The 11,578-nt window shown below is 45.8% G+C and overlaps 1 protein-coding gene across 2 annotated transcripts; it reads left to right on the top strand.

Moving 5' to 3' along the window:
* The first annotated feature begins 878 nt into the window (after positions 1–878).
* Positions 879–3,646, top strand: KPLCE (KPRP N-terminal and LCE C-terminal like protein). 2 transcript variants are annotated; one of them, XM_010954093.3, is made up of 2 exons: positions 879–985; positions 1,808–3,644. In XM_010954093.3, the coding sequence occupies exon 2, from the start codon at positions 1,829–1,831 to the stop codon at positions 2,411–2,413; it is 585 nt and encodes a 194-aa protein (XP_010952395.2). In that variant the 5' UTR covers positions 879–985; positions 1,808–1,828; the 3' UTR covers positions 2,414–3,644. The 2 variants fall into 2 exon arrangements, with proteins under 2 accessions (XP_010952395.2, XP_045371850.2); XM_045515894.2 differs by lacking the exon at positions 879–985 and adding an exon at positions 1,042–1,543 and having other exon boundaries at positions 1,808–3,646.
* The last annotated feature ends 7,932 nt before the right edge of the window (positions 3,647–11,578 follow it).

Here is an 11,578-nt window from a genome sequence, read left to right on the forward strand (position 1 = left end):
AATAAAAGGCAACACGTTGGAGTGATCAAGACTACATCTGAATTCCAGCTTTTCTATTAACTCGATTTGTGACAATGGGTAAATTCCTTAATCTTCCAGGGCCTCAGTTACAGGGCCGTCTGTCAATGTATGTGCCTCATGAACTGTTTGGCACATAAAAAGCACTCAATTCAATGTTAGATTCTACCATTATTTTTATCCCACAGTGCTCATTTGGCTGGAATTCCCCTGTGCTGGGTCCTGGGGGATCCAGACCTGGTAGTGAGGTCCAGGATGGTGAGGATTAGGGAGGTCACAGGGCACGAGAAGGCTGAGCATGGGGAGGTCACAGGGCACGAGAAGGAGAGGAAAGACAGTTTACATAAAGAGCCTGGCATCTCGGATCATCAAGTACCAAAGTTTCCCAAAGAAAGTTAGAATAACCAGCTGGTCCACGGGAGAAGCCATTTCTCGGGGGCGTTGCTGCCACACTGAGGCTGAGACCAACCTCTATGTGCCCAGCAACCCAGACCAGCAGGAGACCCCATGGGAGCCTTCAGAAAGAACAAACTGTTAAAAGTGGGAAGAGGCAGTGTAGCTTTTGGTACAATGTTTGAAAAATTGAGACACTAACCACATCTTGGACAAGTCTCTGAAGACTCAAGTGACCTAGAAATAGCCTCACAGGGACAGCTCTCCTAGGCGTCTCATCTCTCATAACTTCTAGGAGAAGAAGACTGATCTGTTTCATGAAGATGCAGGAGGAATCTTTATCTCATGTTTGGGAAAATTCAACATCAGGCAGAGACATGCCCTGCGTCTGACTGAAGAGCCGAGCAGACTGGGGAGGAATCTCACCAACGCAGTGCCAGCCCTTCTCCTCGTGATCTCGTGCTTCCCTCAGATGCCATTAAATTGCCTCATTGCTGCTCTATAAAAGGTGTCCCCAGCTGCCAGTTCCTCAGATCACTGGCTTCTTCCAGCCCTGCTCCTATTAGCAAAGAGGGTAAGTCCATGCCTGGGGTAGTGACACAGCAAGGAAGAGAGGCTTGGTGACGCTGGCATGGAGAACGGGGGGTTGAGCGCGGTCAGGACTAGACACTGAGGTCGTGGCAGCAGCTGGTAGGATGCGCAGATCCTGGGGTGTGAGAGGAGAGGCCAAGCTGTCAGTCCTGTGTGAGAGGGCTTTTTCCAGAAAACTAGGGCACCACCCTCACTCCGTCTCTGGATGCAGAGGTGCAGTCCCCTCTTGGGTCCATCAGTGAGGTGCGGTGACAGTCCAGCTGATCCAAAGAGCAAAAGGTTGAACCTTACTCAAACTTGGCCTTGTCAGGCTCTGCCAGGCTCAGCTGGAGACTCAGGTTGGCTCAGGGTCTGGTGATACAAATCTGCCTTCCCCAGACCCTGGCTGGCCAAGCAGAGGGAAGAAGGGAAGCCATTCTTAGGAGGATTGGTGGTGAGGAAAAGCCAGCTGGGAAACAACAATTTCCCAAGGAGAGTTCACCGTGCAGACGCGGAAGTGAGGAAGAAGAGAGGAGGCCTGGAGAGTTGGGTAGAAACACAGGTATCAATCACGCTTTCAAGTCTTTCATTTTCCATTTTGGAAATGGAGACCCACTGGGCAGAAGTGACTTGTGCAAAGGCACACAGCCAGGTAGAGGCACAAGAGCTCAGGTCAGGATCCCTGGCTCTGTGTCCACCTAAATGCCAGGTCTGGGTGCCTGTGACCTCCTCAAAAAGACCTCCGCTTTTAAACTATTCTTTCTGAAGGGGGTGCTGTAAGTTTCCTGAGAAGCCTTCCTAGTTCTGATAAGACCTTTCTTTTCAGACTTTGCAAAGCCACAGAAAGATGTATGACCAGCAGAAGCAAGCACAGTTCCCTCCATCTTGTGTGAAAGGTTCGGGATTGGGGGCTGCGAAAACCACCAAAGGTACTTCTGTAAGAGGTCCTGCTCCATGCCAGACTCAAGCCTGTGTGAAATGCCCAGCTCCGTGCCAGACTCAGACCTACGTGAAATGTGCAGCTCCCTGCCAGACGTATGTGACGTGCCCAGCTCCATGCCAGAAGACCTATGTGAAGTGCCCGGCCCCCTGCCAGACCCAGACCTACTATGTCCAGGCGCCTTCTCCCTGCCAGACCTACTACGTTCAGGCTCCTGCAAGGGGCTCAGGGGCCCAGTGTGGTGTCCCTGATCCATGCTCTGCTCCCTGTTCCACCAGCTACTGCTGCCTGGCTCCCCGGACCTTCGGGGTGAGCCCCCTGAGACGCTGGGTCCAACGGCCCCAAGGCTGGAATTCAGGACCATCTGGTTGCTGTGAGCCTTCTGGGTGCGGCAGCTGCGGGTGCGGCAGCTCTGGGTGCTGCTGCTTGGGAATTATTCCCATGAGATCCCGAGGTCCCGCATGCTGCGATCACGAGGATGATTGCTGCTGATAAGTGCAGAAGAACAGCCCTGCTCTACCTCCTGGGATGCTCACCAGCCTCTGCTCCCCTCCCTGAATTCCCAGTGGTGCTGAATCTCATCGCTTCACCTCCCTGCTCTGCTTCTTTATCAAGGCAGCCTGCCAGAGTTAGCGCAACTCCCAAGCTTTGGCAAGAATAAAGTTCTGAAAGCAATTCATAGTGACTTCCTGTCTATTTATTTGGTTCATATTTATGCTTTTCTATCAGAAGCTCATCCACCCTCCTCCCAACTCTTGCTTCTCAACAAAAGGAAGGGTCTGCAGGGGCACGAACACGCAGATCGATCTGGTGCAATCACAGCCCAGGATCCCTATGCCTCCCGGAACTCTGTGAATAAACTTCCCTACGCGAGTTAGCAGAATCACAGGCTGGAGATTTAGGGGTGGAGGGGTGCTCTTTTTGGCCCTCTGATCAGTCTGAGGAGCGGGCTTGGCCATGGTGAGGCCCTCACGGCAGTGTGGTTGCTGCGTGAACTCAGAGCTCATCGTCCTGGCTGGTGCAGGGACTGCAGAACCAGATGTGTCCCTGCTGCTATGTGCGTGGCTTGAACCCATGGCGGACCTTACGGGTTATGTTTTCTCCTCCGATGTCATAGAGTAAAGACCTGAGGGAAGAGGCTGGGACTGGCCTGAAGCAGGTAGACATTCCCCATGTCAGCCCTGGGGAGACAGCCCAGGGAGTGAGTGAGCGGTCTCCAACAGGAAGCTAAGCCTCATGGACAAGCGTCTGAATCCCAAGGCCAGGCACCCTTCCTCGTCAGCGCTTCCTTCTCCATTGCTTTGCTACCTCTGGAGGGTTCAAACTAGATTTGTATGACTGGAGACTGCAAACCCACACATTAAAACATTGGAGAAGGATAAGTGATGTTCAGAGCAACCCTGCAAGGCCTGGTGCTTGAGCATAGGGGGCAATGTATTTGGAAAATGCATAAACAAATGTTTTTATAAAAGCAGAGAATCTCATGTTTGTTTCTAAGCAATCTCTGTTGAGTCACCCTGGGACACTTGCAGAAAATTATGTGGACTACTATGCTGCCTTGAAACATCTAAACCATCTTTAGCTCCACAAATCATACTCCACCCCTCCACCCAAAGCCCATAAACCTGCAGCCTAATCGCCGGACACCCACTCAGGGATGGAGGCAGCCTTGCCCAGAACTGTGACCTTCTCTTGTACCAAGTGGCACCTGCACTGTAGGAGGTCAGCCTGCTGCTTGTTCTGCAATTAACATAAGCATGGAATATTTTTTTCACATTCATTATTTAAAAATTAGATAAGTAGCATGAGCTATGTAAAAACTTTAATAGTCCAGATATTTATGGATAAAAATGAAAAGTACCTTTCAACTTCCAGGTCCACACCCTTTTCCAGAAATGACCATACTCAGTTTGTTTTATAACCATTTAGACCTTTGGCTAGATATTGCTTGTGCATAAACCACAGAGATAAAAAATTCCTGAGGCCTCCGTGGCCTAGTTTCTGGGAGAATGGCACCCCAAAAGCCCAGCCCAGCACTGATGTATCAAAAAATGCTGTAGGGAACCTATTTCAAAACCTGTAACATACTCCTAATGATCCCATTTTCCCTCCTATTAATTCTCCCACATCCTACGGCTGCCCAGGAGCCTCTCATGAAACGCGCCCATGTGCCCTCTAACATCCAGAAACTGTGGCTTCTTTTATCTCGTTCTCCCTCCTCCTCCTCCGCCCTCCCCGATCGGACTCGGATCTGGTCCTGGTTGTGCAGCCCGAGTCTCTCCAGCCTCTTTGTTAGTTTCCTCCGGCCTCTACACACTCCTCGGGTTCTCCACTCCACAGGCACTGACCCAGGAACAAAAAACCTCTCCTTTCCTCTCCGGATGTCATAACTCTCTCTAGCCCATTCTATTAGTCTTGTATAAAGAGGGCAGAAGGGATTCTAAAGCTTAAAAGACGAACATAATTTTCTTTGGCAGGAAGTGATGGTTGAAGGAAAGGCAGGGAGAAACACATGCATCAGTAAATCTCAATCGATTCGCTATTTTAAAGACTTCCTTTTTCATGACCTCGGATCACAATAGATATTGTTCTGTGAAACCTTTTTTATTTACTAAGTGAATACTGAACATCGGTTTTGGTGAGTGCCTATAATTGCGTGTGTCTTGTTCTTTTTGTTGTCTGTTTCCATTTCCAACACTTCCATAGTGTCGCTAGTCAATGATTTATTTAACCCGTTATTTCCCTTTATGATATATATTTTGGGATCTCTCTGCATCTCTCTGTCATCTCTGTCTGTCTCTGCTATTAAGAATTTTTAAAGATGTTCTTAAAGTATTAAATTGAAATAAAACACACAGAAGTACATAAATCATGAGTGTATTACTCAATGAATACACCTCTGCAACCACCAACTAGACTTCAGCAAGTAAATGTCATGCTGAAAACAGGGAAATAAAAATCAGATGCCAATGAAATAGGGGGCTAAATTTGGAGGCATGAGATGGAGTAGAAGAGAAGTATCTGCCTGTGACTCCAGGACCGTGGGGAGCGCTGTGCCTGTGTTTGTAGAAGAGATGATGCAAAGAGGAGCTGCAGCTGATGGAATCCAGGCTTTCCAGGCGTCCAGGGTGAGAACCCAGGGGCGCTTCCCAGCACCCGGCAGTGGAGACCACCCCCTCTTACACTGGCCTCAGGAGACTGAGAGCCTGAGACCGGAACTTGAGCAGCCCTCATGAACCTGACCGGTCTGGAAAATCTAGAAGTAACTTTTATGTCTGATTTCCATCCATTCATCTCATAAATAGGTGTTGAACATCTGTTTTGTTCCAGGCACCATCTCCACTGTGTTGGAGTTTATAGCAGAGAGAAAGAAGAAGCGATCAAACACTCCAGCAAATAAAGGTAAAGACGCACAGCTATGGAGAAGGGGTACCAGGTGCCCTGACGGCCTGTAGTAGGCAAATTGTAGCTGGTCGGGGAGACCAGAAAAGACTTTTCTGAGGAAGTTCAGCTTGATTGCAAGGTTGAGTGGGAATTCATTATAGAGCAGGAAGGCAAGACTTTTCCAGGCAGAGGGAGAAGCGTGAACAAGGTCTCTGGGGGGAGGAGGGAGCCTGCCCAGGGTAAGGAGCTGATGGGAGAGGGTGCGAGATGAGGCAGCAGGGGCAGGAGGGCCTGGTGGGTCGTGCTGCGGGTGGTGTCAGCGGAGGTGTCAGCGGATGTATCCACGGAGTCAAAGGGAGCCACTGAGAGGTTTCAAGTAGGCAGGTGATACCACATGGTTTGAGCCTATTAAAGCTTATTTTTTTCTGCAGAAAGAAATTTCGTTTTTAGAGCATATAAGAGAAGATCTAAAACAATCTCTAGTGGCATTAGTTCACCTGGCTCTTGCCCAGCCCTGCCCGGGGTAGCTACCCCTCTGGCTCGGTAGATTTCCTGACTCCTGATTCCTCAAATACATTTCTCGTGGACTCACTATGAATGATTTAAAGAGAACGGCAAGTCCAGAATGTGCACTCAAACCCCTGGGAGACAGGGAAGAGGTTCCTGGGACAGGCTGAGATGCTGCTCTCCTGGGCTCTGCTATGCACGCGCTTCCCCACAACTTCCTGGGATAGAAACCCCTGCAGAGTGGACTCCTCACCCCACTTCCCTGTGTAGGATAGCTTGCAACGATGTTTCCTCTTGCAGGAAAATGCCTGTGCCAAAATGACTGACAAGCAAGGCTGATACATACAGACAGACTTCTTAACACTTCCCAAAATAAATAAATAAAAATATAGTCACATGCAGTCACATTTTTGTATCTTATAATACATCATATATAAATTGTATATGAATGTATAGCTAATACTACTAAATAAGTAAAATGACTCAAATATATTCACTCTTGATACTGAAAGCAAAGGACAGAGGGAATTGCCTTTTATTTTACCGAGGGCCTACTGTGTGCTGGAGACACTGTGCCAGTCACTTTGCATACGATGCTTCTTACCTGAGCAATGAGATGGCTGATCAGAACTGCCTGGCAGGTGTGGGTCAGCGAGAGCCAACACTGTGGTAAGATCAGGACTTTGGAGACAGGTTATATGATCTCTCCACTCAGAGGGACTGTGCCTGATAAAACTGCCTAAAAAAGTACCCCAACACACAGCGGGCCCACAATTTGTTAAGCCGTTTTCCTGTCCCTGGTTGGAGGGACTCTGCTGGTAAATCTGAAAGTGAGAGCGTGTCGATTACACAGGATGCAAAGTCTTAAGGGTTCTCAGGGTTTGAAACTTTATTTTCTAAACTAAAATGCAATGAAAGAAGGTTTTCTTTACGGATAAAATTATGAAAGTGTGTCACCTGACATTTCAAATGACTACTGTCTCCCCGCTTCTCCCACCTCTGTTCTCGTCCCAGCTCAGCCACAGTGTTCTTTCTAACATTGACTAAGCCACTTCACCTTTTGGGGCCTCAGTTTCCTCCCCTATAAAATGAAGAATTTGGGTGAGATGATCACTAAGGGCCTTTCCCAGCTTTGACAGTCTGTACTTCCATTTCCTTGAATCTTCCTCAAAGTTCCATAGTATCTTCCTAAGAAAATGGAAAACGGGGTAGTGGTTTGGTGAATAAACACTTGCATCCCTTAAAAGGGCACAGGGACAGGGTCCCCAGAGAGTAGCTCCTCCCCCGCACGCAGCGCTTCACAAGAAAAGGGAATCTAGGCCATCGCTTCAGGTGGAAGGTGGCTGGGGAAAATGTCACAACCAGATGTCATTCCTCATCGTTGGTGTCAGCGTCTCCACCCGGGTGATGGTTGCTGATGACCTGGTTAGGAAGTAGGCTGTGGGAGACCGGTGGGTGCCGGAGTGAGCTGGGCCACAGGGGAACAGAGAGCGGGCAGGCTAGTATGTGTGGCTCCAAAGCGCTGAGAGAGGCAGATGAGAGATGGAGAACCTTGTGTTCAGCCGATGTGGGTGTTCTGCTGGGAAGCCTGTGTATCTTAGCTTCCTAGACTGAGGACTCTGTCGGAGCTGGGAACTAGGTCCTACTGGGTTTTATGTCCCCAGAACCTAGCACAGGGTGGGACTCAAAATATTCTCATCAAACAAAGAAAAGACTCTTCCTCATTTATGTATCTATCCTATGGGAATGTCCTGTATCGTTTGAATCCAGTTTGATTACCCAGGGAACAGTAGAGAAGACTCAGAGGCATAACATCTATGGAGTTTTGGGCAGAACAAGGTCAAGCTAAATATGGTCTACAGTTCACTGAGCCCGTCTCAGTGCTAAGCACGCCACACACCACACCTCTGACCATCGGACCCAGACAGTGTCCTGTCCCATCCCCTCAGCTTCCCCTGCTTCATTTTCCTTCCTACACCATTTTACTACTAATACTATATCATATATTCTTTAGTTTATCATCTTTCCTTCCTCCTAGATTGGAGGCTCCCTGAAGGCAGGGGTTTTGTGTATCTTGTGTTTGCCTCTTCCAGGGGCCAGAGGGGCTCGTGCCCTGGGACCATCATTAACAAGGTTCTTGGATGGAGGGGCCTGGAGTGCCACAGCAAGTGTGCGCAGCTGGTTTCCTTCTGGTTCAGCCTTATCCTCAGCAAACCCAGCGAACTCAGGGAGGGTCCGCTATTAGACCTCCCACCCTGGGGGCAGGGGGGGCCTGGGCTCTGATTTTTGTCACCAAGCAAGGTCACCCAAAAAAAAGGTTGATGAGGTCGATTTTACCCTTAGGGCAAGAGCATCTTTCTTACTCTGCTGATCTGTTTGGTTCTTATTTTCTTTCATTTTCTCTTTGCTTTCTGCCTGGTAATTCTTATTCTTAACTTGTGTGTATGTGTGTGTGTGTGCGTGTGCATGTGTGTGCATGCACATGTACACATGTATGTATTATATTACATTGTATACACATATGTGAATGTAAGTATGTAGATTGTATTGCAACCCTTTAGTTGTTTTCATCAGGACAATTTATCTGAATAATATGGTTCACCGTTATTGGAAGTCAGAAGTTAGATAGGGGTCTTTTAAATTCTGTTCCTCAGAACACAAGTCCTATAAAACCCAGGGTAAAGGAAGGTTCCCATGCTTAAATACATCAGGAAACAATGCATTGTTTGAAATGCGGCATTATAATGAGCCTCATGACCATTCGTGTGTGATCACATAAAGGGTCTGAAAATGCCTTGCTGTAGAGAAAAGTCTTAACTTTATAAAATTTCATTTCTCTAAACTAATTTGATTACAGAGGTGCACCCTGAGTGTGTGTGTATCACTTTTTTAACAGTGTGATGAGCATTCACAGAAAAGCTGCCTGAAACACTAGGATTATCAAGTAGTTTCCCAAAGAAGATATTTGTTTCCAGCAGTTCCACCCTTCACATCATTAAGGGATGTGGCATCAGAAATCACTGCATCTTTAAAGATCTGAGCTACCTCCTCAACAGAGGGAAGAAAAAGGAGCCACATATTTCCAATGCTTTTGGCCTTCAAATTATCACATAGTTTCACACACTTGGGTTATTTCTGTAGACTTGGCCCAAGTATATTTCATATACTTGGAGGACCTTATGACACAGCTATGAAAACACTTGTTGGTGTTTTTCACAGATGCAGGGGAAAAAGCCCACTGAGTATCTTCTAAGTGCTGAGCATTGATGAGGTGTCTTCCCATTATTTAATTCAACTGTAAATAATCAAATTTCCTTACAAAAGGCGAGTGACGAGTATCCTCCCTATTCCAAAAATCTGAATACAATTCCTTTATACAATAAAGAATGTCAGATAAAGCTTACACTGCAATTCCCCCAGGGTGGTGAAGTGGAAAGGGCGCGAGCTTTGGAGCCAAGCGCTTCTAGAGAACAGCTTTATCTTGATCGTCCACGAGTACAGTGAACCTCCACAAGGTAGTGGACTTCTCTGAGTCCTAATTTCTTCACTTGTGAGACAGAAAGAATATTACCAGCCTTGTCATGTTATTTATCGTAAGGGTTAAATCATACCTGTGGACTATCTGAGCCACTGTGGATACTCAACAGTTGGTCCCCCCACCCCCGCCGTCTCTTCCCTCTTAGATGCTTATTTTGTGTCTATCATCTAATTCATGACACCTCTTTTCTTGCCCTTTCCTCTCCCATCTCCCACGTGGCAGAGACTTTTTCAAGAAGCAAAGGCACTTACGGCCAAGTAAAAAGAGAAATGGAAGGAGGAGGGGCAAGATAGGGTTAGGGAATTAAGAGATACAAACTACAGTGTATAAAATAAATAAACTACAAGGGTAGATTGTACAACACAGGGAAATATAGCCATATTTTGCAATAACTTTAAATGAAGTATTAGCTATACAGATATTGAATCACTATGTTGTACATCTGAAGCTAATATAATGTTGTAAATCAACTATGCTTCAATTAAAAAGTACAGGAAAGAAGAAAACTCTCCAGAGAAAGGGATAAAATCTGGATGAACTCACTATAACAACAACAAAATGGTAATTATGTGAGGCAAAGGATGTGTTAACTATTGTGGTAAACATTTCACAATATATACGTGTTATCAAATCATCATATCGTACACCTTAAGCTTGCACAGTATTTTATGTCAATTAGATCTTAGTAAAGCTGGAGGAGGGGGGACCAAAGAAAGAACCAGACCACTCCCAATTGGTAGGTGGTAATTTTAATAAGCAAGGGAACTTACATTCGAGGCTTGTCTTGGGCAGCCAAAAGACAAATAGATTTCCACACCGTCCTGCCATTTCCACATCCACTGGCCGGAATCTTAAAACTATATACAGTCCTTAAATGGGTTCAGTCATGTATACTGCCCAGATGGTCTTAACAGCACATTTCTCTCTCAAGGTGCATCTTTGAAAATCTTCTACTATGGGAACCACAGGCAGAATGCACATTCCAAGGACAGGGAACCAGGTGAGGTGCCTGTGATTGCCCACATCCAGCTCTCAGGTCAACTCACAAGCGTGTCCTCTCCATGGCCTCCTCCAACACTAACAGAAACTGAACCTAAGTTTACCTAAGGAGACTGTTTAACTTCTTTTTTTTTTAATTGAAGTATAATTAACATTTGATACTATATTAGTTTCAGTTATATAACATAATGGTTATATATTTGTAGATATTGCAAAATGCTCACTACAGGTCTAGATAACATTTGTCACCATACATACTTGCAAAGTTTTTTTTATTCTCAAAGGAATTATTTATTAACATTGAAAAATATTCACAATGGAAATGAAAAATTAGAATGAAAATTTGCTTACATACCAGAATCATAAATTTGTGTATATGTAAAAATAACCACAGGAAAATAATTAAAATCTAATTTTATCTTTATGGGTGGATTATGAATGTGTTTTCTTTTATTTCTTTATCTTTTATAATTATTTTTTTTAATTCAGATGAGAACCGTTAAGATCTACTCTCTTAGCAACTTGCAGATATGCAGTATAGTATTATTAACCACAGTCACCTTGCTGAATATTGCACCCCCAAGACTTATTTATTTTCTCACTGGAGGTTTACACCTTTTGGCTTCCTTCAGCCGTTTTGCCCACCTCCAACCCCAGGCTGCTGGCAACCACCATGTTAAATGCAAAGAGTAGCAGACCTCTTACCCATAATCACCTCACATCTCCACGTCTTCTCCGTTGTTTTCATAATATTATTACACTAATCATGTAGAAGCTTTTCACTCCCAGATACCCCTTACTTTGCACATCTCTGTATCTCAGTCTTACACGTTGTATCTGTCAATATAGATCTCTGTATCTCTGCATCCACCTTTCCCATCTCCGCCTCTGTTCACCTGCATCCCTCGGACTCTACCTCCGGACGGTCACACCTTAGTTTCACAGAGAATAGCCTTGCCTATCATAGTCTCTGTTTGCCTCATATTAAAGTTGGTGGAGTGCTTGTCGGCTGGGCCTTCTAGATAAATTTCGTAAGACCATCTTTGAAGATAGGATGGTTTCCAAATCTCTCTGAATCCTCCTTATTACTTAGCACAATATTTCGCACACAGAATGAGTTTCATAAGTGGTGTAGAATGAGACACACCTAACCCTAATTCTTCTTCCATCTTTATCTTCAGAAGTCTCCACCTGTGTCCTCAGTTGAGTCCAAAAAGAAAAATAGGACA

This window comes from Camelus bactrianus, chromosome 21 (assembly GCF_048773025.1).
Source record: "Camelus bactrianus isolate YW-2024 breed Bactrian camel chromosome 21, ASM4877302v1, whole genome shotgun sequence".
In the NCBI taxonomy this organism is placed as follows: domain Eukaryota; kingdom Metazoa; phylum Chordata; class Mammalia; order Artiodactyla; family Camelidae; genus Camelus; species Camelus bactrianus.

Bases quoted from the DNA above. Each gene is read 5' to 3' on its own strand.
- KPLCE (XM_010954093.3), top strand. From the start codon at position 1,829: ATGTATGACCAGCAGAAGCAAGCACAGTTCCCTCCATCTTGTGTGAAA.